This window comes from Leopardus geoffroyi, chromosome B2, assembly GCF_018350155.1.
Source record: "Leopardus geoffroyi isolate Oge1 chromosome B2, O.geoffroyi_Oge1_pat1.0, whole genome shotgun sequence".
Classification (NCBI taxonomy): domain Eukaryota; kingdom Metazoa; phylum Chordata; class Mammalia; order Carnivora; family Felidae; genus Leopardus; species Leopardus geoffroyi.
In genome coordinates this window covers 36,761,993-36,780,527 of record NC_059332.1, presented here as the reverse complement: position 1 = coordinate 36,780,527, position 18,535 = coordinate 36,761,993, and the positions used below count along the sequence as shown (strand labels likewise).

The 18,535-nt window shown below is 41.8% G+C and overlaps 1 protein-coding gene across 5 annotated transcripts in view; it reads right to left on the bottom strand.

The window, feature by feature from the left end:
* The window catches only part of ZFAND3 (zinc finger AN1-type containing 3), a 325,725-nt gene that overhangs the window by 16,661 nt on the left and 290,529 nt on the right, over positions 1 to 18,535 (bottom strand). For all 5 annotated transcript variants that reach the window (XM_045498055.1, XM_045498059.1, XM_045498060.1 and 2 more), the window contains one exon: positions 14,320 to 14,487. In XM_045498055.1, coding sequence (XP_045354011.1) covers positions 14,320 to 14,487 — 168 coding nt within the window. The remainder of the gene's footprint in view (positions 1 to 14,319; positions 14,488 to 18,535) is intronic.

The following is an 18,535-nucleotide window of genomic DNA, read 5'->3' as shown; positions in this document are numbered from 1 at the left end:
GTGGAAAGGTGAGCAATTTCGTAGAGAAGCCAGCTGACCCAATTATCTTAGGCACTTCTCCAGTGAATTATAGGGCTGACTCATCCTTTTTGGTCTTTGGCCTCTGAATTCTGTGCCATATTTCACAGTGGGCCTTGACTACCCCAAATCAGCTCTTCTTCTCAGCAGCTAGACAGTGCCATCTCTCAGCACGTATCTCCCACCTACCCAGCATGTGTATGTTTGGAGTCTCTGAGTCCTGTCCCAGGGACGCTCTCCCTAGTGGCACTGAGTTTCAGAGACTGAATGGTTCTAATGATGCCAACCACTATCTGAGAAACTATAATCCACAAACACTGTGATGGGGCTCTGGTCAGTGGGCAGACAATACGTACTGAGTGCTAAGGTGACCTTCCCCATATCTGTCTTCTAAAAGATGGCTGTGCCCCCCAAATGCAAGTTCTCTTTTTACATGTAACACTACCTATAATATCAACCGATGCTGCGGAACCTGTGTTGCTGATTTGTCACAGCCTTATTCAGGCTCATTGCTGGCCGCAAGATAGCCGAACCTGAAGTGGTGAGGCTTTTCTTGGAGTCTACATCTCTAGGGCCCAATAGTTGAGGAGTAAGGACTATCATGTGATCTTATCAGAGCCTTGGTCTGCTTAGGTAAAAACACTTTCCAGAAGCAGAAACAAACTTCATTGATATTGATCTCTTCAGAGGAAAGGTGCTATAGAAATCTCATCTAATAAATAAAGGATTCAGGCTCCAGTGTTGGGCTGTCAGTCCAGCAAGGAAAAGAAGCTATCAGGCTCAAGGAGTCAAAAGTATTTATTGGTCATCTGTGCAATGTTTACAGAGCACTATTCTAGGGGCTGGGTGGAGGAAAAGGAAAAGAAAAAAGTCACTAGTTTTCCTGCCTTTCAAGACAGCTTGAGATGTGCAGAGAGGAAAACAGCTGAAGGACACAAGAAGCAAAGCAAGAAATCAACTGCAAATAAAATCAATACAACCCAGCTATATGCAATAAATCGGGGGCACTGAGGAGAGGTCAACTGCATAAGGTATCCTGGAGTGGGTAAGTTTTCAAGGACAATGAGGACATGAATTAGCACACAGGAGAAAATGGAACGTTCACATCAATAAGAATTAAGTGCCACTGTGTCTCACATTACCCAGGCGCAGTGAGAAACAAAAAGGTGGCAACACTATGGACCTTGTCCTCCAGAAGCATCTTATCTAGATGGAGTGACAAGTGGCACATGGAGCAAACTGGAAACAGTATATTGGGATGACTTATTACCACCGTCTCAAGTGGTTCTCACATAGTAGGCTGCATACATTTTTACCATTCACTGTTCAATAAAAAGCATCTCTGAATTGGGGCAGTGCTTAACAAATGGGCTAAGATCTATATGGCTGAAACTAAATGTAACTCATGCTGCAGGTATCTCTCACTGTTTAGGACACCCATGGGCCAGGAGGGGGACACGAACACTGGTGGGATTCTGGGAGCTCAACAGATCTGGGCTCCAATGCCAGCCACTCCCTTAGTATTTGAGTTACTCAACTTCAAAGCTTGAGTGTTCTCTTCTGTAAATACGTAGTACCATTTCACAGCAATGCTTTCATCAGGGTCAAGTGATGGAATATAGGAGTAGGCATCCACTGTATAGTAGGTATTCAATAAAGCTGTTACTTTCTCCTTTACCCAGAGGATCACAACTGCAATGGTAGAGTTCACTCATTCACTCGAATGTTCACTAGGTATCAGTGCACTTCTACTACAGTAGAAGCTGCCGAAGAACACCATATGGTCCCTGCCCTCCAGTGCTTATGGTCTAGGAGGAAGGAAAGCTAATGTATGTTCTGAGAAGTATAACAACAGAGGTCAGCCATGGACTCCATAAAAGAGAAGACTTTTTAGCAGTTTCAGAAGGAGATCAGCAGGTAAAGAAGGGTTTTTGTTTAAAAAGACATCCAGATTTTGTAAGGGCTTCTGATGAGGAATTCTGTGGAGACAAACACTGAGCCCACTCTATCATTCCTATATCCCATCCTAGGCCATAACATCCCCACACAAGTTCTTCAGTCCTTGTGAATGGACTTGCTACTGGAGGACTGGGGTGCCGGAAAGCCAAAGCCCCTGTGTTCCAGTATCTGAGGAACAGGCTTGCAGGGGAGGAAGATGATTTGTGACAGGTCACTCTGGAGGACAGAGTGAGGAGAAATAAGGGCACATTATAGAAAAAGGCTGTTTTTATTCAATGGAGGAAGCACCTAGGTGGTCTAAGCTGCCTGGCAATAAGACCTGCCACATTCCCTCCAGGCTGAAGATGTACACGGTGGCTGGATTACCTGCAAGGGCACTGCTGCTGCTGTGGTTTCAAGGTCAGTTTGAGGGGCTGGCCAGGCACCAGATGGGTGACTTCTAAGTCACTTAAGTACTTGAAATCTATGCCAGAGTGTGACAGGTTAGGCAGGAATGAGAGACTGATGTGGTTGTATACAGCAGGTCTGTGACCTCCAAAGAGCTCATTTTATTCATGTGCAAGATGAATCACAGGTTTCACTAATGCAAACACACTCATTCCCAAAGTCGAATATTTAATTAAACCATAAGCTTATCAAATATTTTTAATTACACCAAGCAAGCAATTCTACCCTATCTGATGTATGTATGTCTTGGCTGATTACTACCCCCTACCAATAAAAATTCAAGGCAGAAAAAAGTATGTAACAACAAATAATGGTAAGGTTCCCTATCTACACCTTATTCCTCCAGCCAAATATTCCACCGGGAAACCCTCAGGTTGCACATGTACCCTGGCTTCCAGAATTAACATGGAGACCAGCCCAGACATCCTCCCATTCACTTGCTTGGGCATGTCTTCGACTACTACTACAAAAGGGCTTTCTCCTAAGGATAAACAGCAGGTTCACCAGAACGCCGCATTTCTGTGACCTCCGATTTGTCTTGCACATTATTAGTCAACACTGTCTGGGTACCACCATAGGCCACATACTCTAATAAGGGCAGTGGGAAACTACAGAATAATACAAGATCCTGACCCTTGAGGATTTCAGAATCTAGGAGGGAAGAGAAGATCAGTAGAGGAAGGCATGTGTTAAATACTCAGAAGATGTAAATTTCTAAGTAAAAGAGAATGGAGTTGACTAGATCTGATATAAAACCTCTATGATGTGGATCACCTTATTTGACATGTCCAGTAATTCTATTTGGTCTTAAATTACCTTTGCATTTCCCATGAAAACAATGAGATATTAAGTGTGCAGATAGTTTATCAAACATTGGGGTATAAGAGAATTACCTGAGCAACTGCACTTTTACTTTCTAAAGAAGCATCCCCTTCTATCTGGGGATAGGCCCACATTTTTCAAGCAGCAGTGCTCATGAGGGAATCGCAGTAAGAATCTCTTTGAGAAGACTGGTAGTATCTAATAGCATATATTTGCTATTACAATGTACTACATTATGTATATAGTACATTATGTGTATAGTACTACAACGTACTATACAATGTATACAACGTATTAAACACAAATTAGTTTTAACTACATACATTAAAGGCTTTGGAAAGAACATTTAGCAAAACTCTGTGAACAAATTGTTGTTAATCTGCAAGAAAAAAAATCCTATTATTTTGTCTAAATACTAACTACTTTATTTATCTTTACTGCTAATGGTCTAATCTGGTGACATTTTGCTGCAAAGGGTTCATAGAAGAGTCCTGAGTTCTGAGCTAGGTTTTGGAGGCCAAACTAAGAGGAAGTGAAAATAGTCAGGTGTATTAACTTGAAAGAAACACCAAGAAATCTTTTTGGGTACTTCAGAAAAGACCAGCAGGATTTGGTGGTAACAACAAGCCAACATCCAGGATGTGTGATGAAGAGTTATAGTTGGGGGGGGGGGGGGGGGGGGGAGGCGGCAAGACCTATGTGATGGGAGCAGGCAACGCTGTGAGCAGTCACCCTGGGCAGGAACTTTTTAGTCCCTGAGCTTTACAACAAAGGCTGCATGAAGTACCAATATTTTAGCACACAGGTGTGATCTGAGGCTAGTGGAAACCTTTCTGATCTGTTTCCTCATTTATAGAAAAAAGTGGGGTTGGCATGGCTGCTAAGGCTCCTTTATTATCTATCTACCCACAAATTTTTGTGATTGTGTCTTGTGGTAAAAGCACTGAATTCAAGCAAAGCATTTCCAAGCTTCTCTCAGTGTGGTTTGCTTTTATTACCTCAAGTGAGAATAACCCAGACAGAATAGCATTTTGGTGTCTTGTTATGATATTGGTGTGAGGAAAAGAGGAATATTCTCAGGGCACAGGTTTTCCCCACTATAGATGGAGACACATTACACAGAACTGTGAACAAAGGGAATATGCTTCAACTGTAAACAGAAATGAATTCATGGGATGGTAAACTCTTATTTTTTTTTTTTTAATGTTTATTTTGAGAGTGGTTATGAGCAGAGGAGGGGCAGAAAGAGAGGGAGAGAGAGAATTCCAAGCAATGAGAGCACAAAGCCCAATGCAGGGCTTGATCCCACGAACCTTGAGATCATGACCTGAGCTGAAATTAGGAGTTGGACGCTTAACTGACTGAGCCACCCAGGTGCCTCTGGATGATAAAACTTTTAAAACACAGTTTTGCTCTTTTTTTTTTTTTTAATTTTTATTTATTTTTGAGACAGAGACAGAGCATGAAAGGGGGGAGGGTCAGAGAGAGAGAGGGAGACACAGAATCCAAGCAGGCTCCAGGCTCCCAGCTGTCAGCACAGAGCCCGATGCGGGGTTCGAACTCACAAACTGTGAGATCATGACCTGAGCCGAAGTCAGACGCTTAACTGACTGAGCCACCCAGGCGCCCCTTGCTCATCTTTTTTAGGCCACATGGTAGTTCACCATGGGCTATATCATCTGTTTGGGGGGATGTATTTGAATATTGCCTGTTTTCCTAGAATGTATTCAACAGCTACAAATATTACAAATGTCAGAGGTGGGGAACAGCTATAAAAAATCTACAGCAGATGGGGTGCCTGGCTGGCTCAGTTGGAAAAGCGTGCACTGATCTCAGGGTTCTGAGTTTGAGCCCCACACTGGGTGTAGAGATTACTAAAAAAAATTAAACTTAAAAAATCTACAGCTAAATCATACTTAGTTGTAAAACACAGAATTTTACCTAAGATCAGGGAAAAAGGCAAAGAGATCCAGTCTCAACACTTCCATTCAACATTATGGTAGAGGTCATGGCCAGTGCAACAATGCAAGAAAAAAAACTGGCATAAAGTTTGAAAAGGAGTAAAACTGCCTTTATACACAATGACATGATCATGGATGTAGAAAATCCTAAGAAATCTAGAACTAATAAGTGAATTAGAGCTGCAGAATAAAAAATCATATGCAAAAATTGTGTTCTGAAGTGACAGCAAAGAACAATCTGAAAATACATTTTAAAAATTCTGCTCACAACACCATCAAAAAATTAAAATGGGAATAAGTTCTTTAAAAGGTACTGAAAAATACAAAATATTGCTGAGAAACTTGAGAAGACTTACATACCATATTCGTGGGTTGGGATATTGTTAAGATGGCAATGCTGTACATCTTTTTTAAATGGTAAAGATACTTGAGGTATGGACTCTTCACAAAAGAACTGATAAATAAGTAACCAAAAAGCTTATGAAAAAGATGCTTAATATCACTAGTTATCAGGGAAATGTGTGATGGGAAATTAATATACCACACCAAGATGGCACCACATACCCACTAGAATAGCTAAAGTTAAATCAAAGACAATATTAAATGTTGACAAATTATGGGTAAATTGGAACCATAATGCACTACTAATGGAATTTTCTTAAAGTGCTAAACGTCAGAGTCATTCAACCTGGCAATTCCACCTCTGTATCTACCTAAGAAGAATTAAACATATATCCACATAAAAACTTACACATGAATATTTATAGCAGCTTCATTCAAAACATCCTCAAACTGGTAACAACCGAAATGTATGTCAACCGGTAAATGTGTTAAGATCCATACAACGAAATACTACCCAACATTATAGAGGAATGAACTACCAATACATGACAATATGGATCAATCTCATAAACACCATGCCATGTAGAAATACAAGACTATATATATACTGTATGAATCCACTGATATTAAAATTATCGAAAAGGCAAAATTATAACAACAGAAAAGCAGATCAATCAGTGGCTGCCTGGGGCTGGAGTAGGGGAGAGTAGGGATTGACTGAAAAGGGGCACAAGGGAAATTTTACAGGTGACTAAAAACATTTTAAAATTTGAATTTGGTGAAGGCTGTACCACTTAAATTTACCAAAACTCACTGACCTGTAAAATAGGTGAATATTATGGTATATAAATTCCATCTAAAAAAATCTGTTAAAAAAAAAACAAAACAAACCCATGCACACTCTGCTGGGCAAAGAATTAACTGAAACTATTTACTCTTGGAACCAAAACAAAAGACATCAATAATTCATTTTCTTTTGCAACGATCCATTTCTCCCCCTCCCATAAGGAAGTATTTCTAAGCAGGGTAACCTAGCCAAATAGCTTTGATAAAATTATTGATAAAATTACTGTGCTGTTGTTGCTGCTCAGATTGGACTACAGAAGTAGTTGCAAATTTGCTGTCCAGACAGAAAATATTTCACTTCATGGGACAAGGGTCTCCTGGTTCACCTCTCAGTAGGGTGGGAATGTGACAAAGGCTTCAGCAGATGTGTTCTGTACATTTTGTCTTTTGAAAGCTCAGTCTTTGATGCTCCTTTGCTGGGGAGGGGAGCTCTTCACGTTTCTGATTTCTTTCTACACCCTTGTCAAAGGGCACATGGTAGGTTGGATCTCTGAGACAGTGCTGAACTAATGGGCTAAATACAGAGTTAGTATTCAGTAAAAGGTTTGATTTGTTTTGCTCTAACATCTCAATGTGCAATTTATAGAGGAGCAGCAGAGGGACTAATCTGTTTGGTTTTAGACTAGAATTCTTATATATTAAAGATTAAATGGGGAACACAGCATACTCTTGTTCAGGTAAAAGTACAGTGAGAGGGAAAGAGAGTAGCAAAGGGAGAACATTTTCTCAGAATCTGCCTCAAGATATCCAATTACTCTTAGTTCTCACATTTACAGTAACTCCCATCAAAGGGTGTTTTTGCTTTTGGGAGGATGGACAGGACACCTATGTTACCATAGGTAACATATACCCAGCTGCTGTCTTATAAGTAATGGAGAAACGTTAGCCTTTCATTGCCAGACTCAGCATGAAAACATGAAAAGGGCTGAGGTCTTGGTAACCACACACTCCTATAATACATGGCAGAGCATAAACTCACCACTCAATAGCAGTAATGATAACACTAAACCAACCAAATCAATTTGGTCAAGATAAAGATCTCTGGTGTTTCCCTGGATAGCAGAGTTTTCTAACGGATCCAGGCTAGAACTCTGTAAGGGAATAAAGCCTTTATAAAAACATGCATTGCCTTGCTTTCTTTTAGAGACAAAGGACAGAATGCCACGTGTTCCTGACAGGTTCAAATCACATGTGGATGAGAGTTAAATAAAGGCGCAGATACAAGGACTTATTTGTGATGATTTCTGATCCTGGTGAAATGGACCAGCCTAGTCATTTCATGTCACCAACACACCTCATTATCACCACAGCTCCTTGCCCAACTCTGGACCATAAGATATCACCATTCATTCACTCTGTAGTCCCCTGTAGTGCAGGGATGCTTGTGACAGAGGCACATTCCTTTTCACTTAGTGAATTAGTTCACATTCTTCCCAGATCATTCCACTTAAAAAGATTCAACAATCTCCCGGGCCTTCTTGTGTGCTTAACTGGAGCGGGGGAGGGAGTCAAGGGGCACCTGGGTGGCTCAGTCGGTTAAGCGTCCAACTTTAGCTCAGATCATGATCTCCCAGTTCACGAGCTCAAGCCCTGCGTCGGGCTCTGTGCTGACAGCTCAGAGCCTGGAGACTGCTTTGGATTCTGTGTCTCCCTCTCTTGGTGCCCCTCTCTCGCTTATGCTCTGTCTCTCTCACTCTTAAAAATAAACATAAAAATAAAAAAATAAACACACACAAAAAAGCGTGTTGACTATATTCAAAACCACGGGCAGCTTCTCACTGCAAACCAACATCCAAACCCTACAGCCTGGAGCCTGGAATCCTTACCCTCCCTTTCTAGTAGTCTCTCCTCACTCAACCCCAAGGCTCCATCCAGCTGTATAGAGGTCACCATCTTTGACCAGGTAGTCCCTCTTTCCCCACATCTAAATCCCACTCTGCCTTTGAAGCCCCAATTGTCACAACCTATACAAGTACTGTAGTTGGAATTAATCTCTCTCTCCCCATGTTCCTACATATATGGCTTATGCCTCAGTTAAAACTCTTATGGTAGGCTGCCCTGGATGTCAGCCATTTCATGCCTTCCTCTTAGGCCCAGCAAATCCCTATTTTGAATGCATATTAAAACCACCTTGGGGATGCCTAGAAAAATGGCTGATTCCAGGAGTTGGCAAAGGTCAAGTACAAGACACATCCAGAACACATCTTATAACTGCCAGAAAGTAAGGAAACGTTTTTGGCACAGTTTGAGCACCAAAATAATTAAGTATAGTAATGAATTATGAACCACTGATAAAATAGAAGAGCTCATGAGCCTGTAATAACAACAGATAAATAAATGGGGAAGAAGGGTTTTCACTTACATAAGAACGCTGAGTGTCAAAGGAGAAATGAAGAAGGAGGGCTAGAGTTAGAAAATCATCATTTTGCAACGATCATAGTAAAGACTGGTTCAGGGGCACTTGGGTGGCTCAGTTAGTTAAGCATCCGACTTTGGCTCAGGTCATGATCTCATGGTTTGTGAATTTGAGCCCCATGTCAGGCTCTATGCAGACAGCTCAGAGCCTGAAGCCTACTTCAGATTCTGTGTCTCCCTCCCCCTCTGTCCTCCTCCGCTCACGTGCTCGCTCTCTCTCTCTCTCTCAAAAATACACAGACATTAAAAAATTAAAAAGACCAGGGCGCCTGGGTGACGCAGTCGGTTAAGCGTCCGACTTCAGCTCAGGTCACAATCTCGCAGTCCGTGAGTTCGAGCCCCGTGTCGGGCTCTGGGCTGATGGCTCAGAGCCTGGAGCCTGCTTCCGATTCTGTCTCTCCCTCTCTCTCTGCCCCTCCCCCGTTCATGCTCTGTCTCTCTCGGTCTCAAAAATAAATAAACATTAAAAAAAAAAAATTAAAAAGACCAGTTCAGGCAAGAATCATCAATGGATGCTAAATCTAAGAGACACTTTTGATGATGAGCAGGATACTGACATGGTCACAAAGTGTTTTCCCACAGACTGCTTACTACTTGCGTGGTCAAAGATAGTAACTATAGAGTGAAGAAACTGGGCAACACTTTGAGTGAATTAAAATTAATATCTACAGTGAGGGGGATGATGGACATCTGTGCCTAATATAAAATCCTGAGAAAGATACATCACTTAATAGGAGTCTGAGACTAGGCTGGGAATAAGTAATCTGAATCTAATCATGAAGAAACACCAAACACCAAATAGAAACAAAGAGAGTTCTATTAAAAGGCGGGGGAGGGCTATAGTCTTCAAAAATATCAGTATCATTAAAAACAAAGAAAGGCCATAAAAACGTTTCAAGTTAAAAGGGTCTAAAGAGACATGACAACTAAATGCAATACTTGATCCTGAACTGGAGGGGGGAAAAGTGCTTTTATAGGAGACATTTTTGGATCAACTGAGAAAACCAGAATATGGGTGGCAGATTTAATAAAAGCACTGAATCAGTATCAATTTACTAAAATTGATAACTGCTATGGATATAAAATAATATCCCTATTCTTGGAAAACATTCATTGACGTTTATAAAGACAAAAGGCCATGTTTGCAGCTTACTCTCAAATGGCCCAGAAAAACACTTTAAATTTCCAAATAAAAAGCTAAAACAGTAGCTGGTGTCCTTTTCTGATTTAATTATTTAGAGTGAGGCCCAGACATTCTATTTTTAAAAGCTTCCCAGGACTGAGAACTGCCTAGAGCAGTGGTTCCTCAGACCAGCAGCAACATGACCCAGAACCTCGTTACACATGCACAGGCCACTGAATCAGACCTCTGGGAGGTGGGGGGTGGTCAGCAATCTGTGTTTGTCACACCTTCCATGCGAGTCTGATGTCCACTCAAGTTTGGAACCACGGACCTAGACTAAGAGCTCCTACATTCTATATTTCTAGATCCTACATTCCCCACAAAAGCTAGCAAAATGCTTCGTGCATTGTCGTATCTCAAATGCTTGAAGAATTTAGTTTTACAGTGAATGATAATGCAGAAAATGACCACTGAGGCACTTGGGAGATGATAAACTAAAGGGCTAAAGCATTACTATGGAGTTTCTAAAGTGAATATAAAATTTATTTTGAAAGCAATAATGGAAGTCAGATTATTCAGGTTGTTAGTAAAAGCACTGTTATCCCAAAAGGGAGCATATCGGCTTACAGTTTAAGTCACTGTCAACTGAAAACAGGTGATAACTTATGCAAGCTCTTAGACTGGTATTTAAAAATTAATTCTGTGGTTCTGGGAAGCAAGGCACAACAATTACTAAGCCACGCTGTGTGCATCATGCAAGATCTGCTTAGAGAACACAGCATTCACATGGCTGTGATGTGGCCCAGATCTGATAAGGATGGTCAAATTTCAGAACATCTTCTAGCTGGCCTTTGGAGAGACAAGACTCCTGTAATGAGAATGAGCTGATCAATTTGCCTACTGAGTAGAAAATGAAACAAATAAATCCATTTTTATGCAATTGTTTTCTATCTTGAGAAGCTAAAATGTTGAAGATGCTCTAGGATGCAGGACATCATCCCAGCCTCACCACATGCCTTTTCTAATTGGCATCCTGAGAGATTTCACAGGAAAAGGGTGTTACTTTGGTATTGTTGATTTAAAGGTTATCTAGTCACAGCAAGGCAGAGAAGAATTCATCTTCAAAATTCACCTCCTTATTGAAAGCCTATGGAGTATCTTGGCAATTAACAATTCCTATCACCTCTAGCTGTTCCCTATGTGAGAAGGCTCAGAACTCGCCTTACAAATTGCTCTTTTGAAGATCAAAGGGAAGCTGAATGTGTCTGTGTGTGCTCTCGATGAGACTGTAATTTAATGGAATTTTTAGAGAAGCCTTGCTGGCAGTGTTTGGATGACAGCCCCGGGGCGGAGGATTCAGGGGAGCTTGGCCACTCTTCCCTTTGGAGCGTCTTCTCTGTCTTTAATTGGCACCTCATTAGAAATTAATGAAAATGACATCCTCTGTTCTTCCTGCTCTAGGCATCGAATGCTACAAAAAGGCCCATCACAATTCATAACACATTCAATTTATATAGCAATGGCTCTTAAGCATTATTTATGAGATGTGAATTTCTTGTCAGCAGTTAATAACCTGTACAGAGTGGAAGGGGAATGGAAAAAAAGATTGTGAATATATATATTAAGAAAAAGATTTTCTGCAGCGGAGAAGTGTTCTGTTTGAGTTCAAACTACCTTCCTGAGTCTTCACTTCTAGCAGGAAATTACCATGCTCCCCCCCACCCCCAACCTTTCAGGGCAGTTCAATGTCTCTTCAACACCCCATGCATCCTCAAGGAAATAACTACACAACTCACCCTTTCCTAGAGAGATCCGAGCAGACAGGCAGGAAGAACACAAGAGCTATTTGTCAAAGACAATCCCAGAGGTGTATGTTCCCACTGCTCTATTGCTGTCCTTTATCTTTTAAAATGTGGCAGTAGACTCAGTCATTTTTCTGGGCACGTAAGTGTAACACTCTCAGTGGGCCAAACTGAACTCCCCACTGTCTCTAGGAAGGCTACAACTGGAGGGAGTGCACAAAGCTCAGGGCTTTCTTTCCCAGCATTAAGATCAAATCTCTCTGTAAGTAGACCCTCAGAATTGGGCATAAGCCAAGGGACTATGTGTTAGATCATTTAAAAAGAATGCATATCTGTGGTAAACCCAGCAGGCACTCAGAATTTACCAAGACAGTCAAGTTGGCTTCACTCAGGAGCATGTAAAATCATCTAACAGGTATTTCTAGATTTTTTTCAGCTGAGTGCTTAAGACCTTAGGAAATCTGGGAGACCTGGTTACAATACTTCTGGATCTCTCAGTGCTAAACTGTGAATTCTCACCGCTTGCCTGACAAGGACAGGAGGTATCAGCCATTGCCAGAGGCAAGACAGCATACTTTATGGATCAATTGCTTGATCCACTAGGGCAAATCCTGTGTAATACCCAGGATTCAGTTGCTTTCAAGAAGGAAACAAGAACATAAGGTACAGGAAAATCTCATGATTCTAATTTAGGAATAACCAGGAGCATGTGTTATAAAAGTAATAGGCAAAACGATCAGGTGGGCTTCACAACACTGATAACAGACTGAAGTACTGAACCCCTGCCCCCACAAAAGTTCATGTGAAGACCAAAGCTAAGAATCTGCAGACCACCAAAGACTGGACAAACCCTTCAATACAGGCGAAGGTGGTTAGCCACCATGCATCAGAGTCCGCTCTGGCTAACCACAGTATTCCTTCCCTGTTTCACTATGGATTTAAAATCACGTGGCAGGGTTGCTGAAGATGCAGTCTAAGAATAAGGTTCTGGGCTCTTCTGGAGCTCTACATGAACACAACTGAAGTCTGAAAACTGCTGACAGCCTCTCCTCTCACCTTTTCTCCTATCTCTCTTTACACTTTCACACAAGTGTTTAATAGGAAAGTAAATGCCAAGCTAAAAAAATAAAAACTCATCCAGTGACACCTGGACTTCCCATGCTGGTGTCTGTTTCTGCAGTTGAGCATACACTTCCAATCTCATTGAGTACCACACACCAGAGTGTGCAACAAACAGATTCCTGGTCTTGATAACAACAGGAGTTCTGACTTTGTTTCCATGAGAAGCTGGTACCCCTCCTTTCCTTTTGATTTCCAACAGGGTAAATAACTGAGGCACAGGGAAGCAACGGCTGCCTCTTCAGAAGATGAAGGACTATGAGTAACTGTAATTTTCTAACTGCTGAGAGAACCATCTAGTCCTGCCTGCCAGCATCAGTACTTGTAGGGTATCTATGGCTATCGCAGAGGAGAAGGGAGGCTTCTAAAGCTCACTCCTTAGGGCAAAGAATACAAGATACTCAGAGGCAAGAGCCAGGTCTCCAAGTCTGCCTGATGACAGCTCTTGTCCCATAGAACAATTTTATAAAACAAAGGTTTAAATCAGGAAATAAAAACAGGAACAGGAAATCTGTAAGTCAGCCTAAATAATGCAGCTACACAATTCTGCTTCTCTGTGACATCACGTACGTGGTCAAAGGGAGAGAAAGAATTGGTCTAAGTTGTGTTCCGTTGTGGGCAGTCATGAAGGTTTTAAAAATACATCCCTGTACAGCAATTCTAAGAGCTAGTATAACACTGGATAATACAGAAGGAAATGTTACTTTAAAGCTACTTCAAGGGGTTAACTGACAATGAATTATGATTCAAAGAAAATGTTCCAACCAAACTTTAATTTAAAAGGGGTATGGGGGGAAAGAGTTTCCGTTTATTATACGTAGTAAGATGCTCATTCAAAATGAATAACTGAATTTTATGGTACATATCTCAGAATGTCACTGGTTTGGTTAATTTCTAAGTAAGTCATCAATGAATAGGAACTAGAGTAATATGTAGTGGGGAGAAGTTGGAATCAGTAAGCAGTGACAATGCAACTCTAACGAGATAAATTTAAGAGTGGGAATGTTTGTGCCTTGTTTTTATGTGTGAGAGGAAATAAAGGGCGTTTAGAAGTAAGACTTCTCGGGGTGCCTGGGTGGCTCAGTCAGTTGGGCGGCCAACTTCGGCTCAGGTCATGATCTCGCGGTCCGTGAGTTCGAGCCCCGCGTCGGGCTCTGTGCTGACAGCTCAGAGCCTGGAGCCTGTTTCAGATTCTGTGTCTCCCTCTCTCTGACCCTCCCCCGTTCATGCTTTGTCTCTCTCTGTCTCAAAAATAAATAAACGTTAAAAAAAAAAAATTAAAAAAAAAAAAAAAAAAAAAAAAGTAAGACTTCTCTGCTCCTGCTTTATGAATCTCCAAACCAGTAGCTTACAGGGAAGTACTCAGGAGAAGAACGAAGGGCTTCAGCCTCTTAGGAATAATTTCCAAAGCTATGCCAGGGTGTCAAGGACCAGTCTCCATCATGCCACTGGGGGAGATGCTTACCACAGCGGCATGATCCCAATTCCTGCTGCACCAGCTCCAGTTTGGTCTGACACTGGAAGCACCGACGTCGACTCTTCTGTTTAGACCGGCTGGTTTCCTCAGGTCGTTCGGTGTTCTCCAGTAGTCGTGCCCGTTTCACTGGCGAAGCCTCATTCTCAGACTGTGAATCTGACCAAAACAACACATTTAGGGGTCAGGGTTAGTGCCTGGCCTGGCAAGCACAGCTAATTAATGTACTGCCAGGCCTTCTGCTGCCCTTTTCCAGGAACTGGACCTGTGTGAGCAAGAGCCAGTTCTGCCTGGCCTGGTTTATACTGCACAGATTGTGACAAGAATGTACCTTCGGGGCAGACTTCTAATAAGCGAGGCCTGAGCTAGGAGAGGAGAGCAGGGTTACTTAACAAAAATCAGTCTGATGCTGTTGTTTTTAAAAACAGCTGTTTCTCTGAGGAGACCATCCAAACTGGGATCCTCTCTTTCTCTGTACCCCATCTCTGGGCCTTACTGCTTGTACTGGTTATTTACTGCTTCTTAGATATTTGGCCTCAAGTAGATTGTAATTCATTAGAGAAGAGACTATATCTAATATTTCTTTATATCACCATGTATAGCACAATTCTATACCCAATGCCACTGTTTGATGCGTGATCCATAATCTTTTCTAGTAAAAACACTCCTGTTTCTAGTCCTAAATGTAACAAAACACACAAGAATCAGGTTCTGATGCTGAAAATTATTTCAACTGTATTCAGAGTGAAGGAGTATCCTCGTTTATTCACAAGCAGGCTATCCCACGGCCTCCACTGTGAAGGCTACCGAAGCAGCACTTTGCACCACAACCCTCAACGTTGGTGCCAAATTGGCAGGTGGAAGGAGGTATGCTGTATGACAACTTGTGTTTTGTGGAACCTTAATAAAGTAACTAAAATGAAATAAAGTTCTTGTCATAGGCAGGCTGCGAATAACTCTTGCCTTCAAAAGAAAGGGGAGCACTTGGGAACTCTGTATTCTTGGACTTGCTCCACTGCAAACTGAAGATGCACCTCTTGCCAAGGTTCTAAAGGGGTTTGTGCTAAACCATCTCTGGAACACAGTCTCCTAAACGATTTTCTTCAAAACACATCCAGATCCCACCACTTCTCACCCCTCCACCAACACCACGCTGGTCCAAGCTATTACCATCTCACATCCAGCTTAGTATAATAGCTTTTTAACTGGCCTCCTGCCCACCCCTAAGCTCCCACAGTCTGTTCTCCACAGCCAAGTGATCCTTTTAAAAATCAAGTTAGAATCATGTCGCTTCCTTGTTCAAAACCTTTCTAAAGCTCCCCTTCCCAGAGTAAAAGTTCAAACACTTACGACCGCCCTCACAAGCACCTGCATGATTTGCCCTCCTCTCTGCTCTATCACCTCATCTGCTGCTCTCTCCCATTACTCCATCCACAGTAGCCTCCTTATTGTCTCCTACCTCAGGGCCTTTACACCTTCTCCTAAAACACTCTTCTCCCAGATCTACATGGGATCTCACCTCTTTTAAGTCTTTTAAGTCACATTTTCAATGATGTCTTCTTCCCTGTTCACCCTATCTAAACCACTCTTATCCCCCTTCCCAAGCACTTCCTCTCCTCCCAACTCCTGCCTTTTACTCCTCCATAGCACTATGCCTTTTAGTATAATCCTCTAGGAGGATGTAAATTCCTGGAAGGCAGGAGGTTTCACCTGCATTGTTCATAATCTGCCTTCCATGCCTACAACTCAATAAATATTTCTTAAATGAATGAATCTTGTCCTAGGCAGTTGGATTTTCTATTTAAAGTGGCCCTAGTGAGAAGCAGCAGACTGCTGGATGTATTTCAGGGGAGGCTGTCTGTACCTTTTTCCCCAGCCTCCCTCTGTGTGAAGACGCTGCACTTCACGGGAGAGCGCTCACTGCCCCACCCTCCTCAGCCCACCACACTGTGCACTGACTTATGGAAGGCACACACCATTCTTAGCAATTGTAAACTTCATTTTTCATCTCATTTAGTTCTTCCAGTCCTACATGACATTTTCCCCCAATACAAACCAACTAAACAAGGTCTTTGATGAAAACAATTGAAAGCAAGTTCAGCCTATTTCCCAGCTCTGCTGAGCAAAGCTGTCCAAACCCAATTGGTGTGATGACTGAGGCAGCCACAGACAGAGCCCCTTCCCCTACAACAGCAACAAGCAACAATCTAAATGTAAATCATTACAAAGCAGCCAGCCAAAAGGAATTCACCTCCTATGAGCCACAGTGCTCTCCTGGGGGTCCTTTTTCACAAACCAGCAATGGCACAATTTGTATTAATAACCCTATTTAGAGATACTTTTTTTTTTTTTTTTTGTAACAAGAAGAGAAAATTCTAGAGTAAGAGTCATAACAAAAAAAACGGTGCTTGTTCTGAGACAAGGTCCTAAATATGAAGCATCCTTATGAGAACTTATCTCCCAATGCTGGGGCATGAGGTGGGGAAAGAGAGAGAAAGGAGCCCATACAAGAAATGGAGGCTATTGATGCCTTTGCATTATTAATATTGTTAAAATCCAGAGGGCTCTGACATGATGCCAGCACATCTCTAATGTAAAAGAGGACTGCTTAGACCCTAACCCTCTTTCATTCACACTGCTATCTGACAGAACCGAGCCTGTGTCTAGAAATGCAGAGTTCACATTCAAAAGTGTTTTCCACATGACACTGTCCCAAACTGTCAAACATGCTATCTACATACGTCTCCATTTCTAAAGCAAACCTTTGCTACAAGGAGAAGACATTTTTTCTTTTAGCATGGCAATGCTGTCCACAGCTAAGTATGCGCAGATAAGCAAGGGAGTGATAGGTAATACTTTTTTAACATATGATTCTCAAGAATGGGAAATGGAATTCACATTTATATAATCATCAGTTGGCCATTACCAAACAACCCACCTGATGGGACTCTCAAAAGTTGGAGGCCTGTCTTTTCCTCTGATTCCCTATCTTGTCTGACCAGCAAGCATTCAATAGCAAAACTAAGGAGTAAGTTTGCATGATCTCATGCTGAAACTTTCCTTTCCCCATTCCACATTTTATATAAAGACTACTTGGTTATTTGTTCGGGTAAGCAAGAGGCATGGGATGTTGCAGAAATTATAGGTCCCAACCGGCTTTTCTGATGCCGCCGACCACTTCTGGCTGCACTGCCTTGGCCATCCTAAAAGAGCACCACTCAGCCCTAGTCAGTCCTCTAAGAGTCAATGTCTGGGCATCTGTGCAAGTCAAAGACAAAAGGCATCCATGTATATAAAGTCTGAACCACGAGAAGCAGTCCTCAATGATTCTAAACCAACACAGATGAAAAGTTTACCAGAATATGTGTGTGTGTGTGTGTGTGTGTGTGTGTGTGTGTGTGTGTGTGTGTGTGTTTTAGGATCAAGGAACTGTTCTGAGACACTAAGAAATCCATGACTTTTATGTTCTGGAATATGCCCACTTAATCTTCACTCTAATGGTCTATTAGATGGAAAGGAATCCCTGTGCCCCCTAATGATCCCTGCCAGAAAGAAGGAGGGAGAAAACCCTTCTTAAACTGTTGACCACCCTCCACATGCTGTCATCCAGGAAGGTGACAGTGTTATATATAACTTCTTGGCAAAGCAAACCATTCTTTGACATTTTTTCACAAGTCAACTTAGTGTTTTAATTAGTAGCTAATGAAATAAATAGCAGTCTACAAGATCATCATCATGTCTGCATAAGAAATTTACATCTCCTCTGCTAATTACTTAATGAAACTTTGTGCCATGGGGTGAGTTGCCTAAATAAGAGAAACAGATGTCCAGGGCAGGATTCTAATTGCTTAATAATGAACTAAATAATTCAACTATTCAATTATAAATTTTATGTCAATTAAAAAAGGACTAACAGAAAAGATCCAAATGTGGTCAACACTAAAGGAACCCACATCTACTGTCCATATTTGAATACATTAAACTCTGATTATTTACTTTTTGCTCGAAAATTTCGTTCCTGTTACTTTGAGACATCTTTAACTTCCTCGACGATGACGGAAAACACCCAACACTCTACTTGCACAATATGAACTTGGGCAGTAAGGGTTAAAGGCGGAGAGAAAGGTGAACAGAAATAACTCTTACATGCAGCTTTAACTGTCAGAAGAAACACGTCCTTGCAAGGAGCATGCTCATTAGCAGCAGG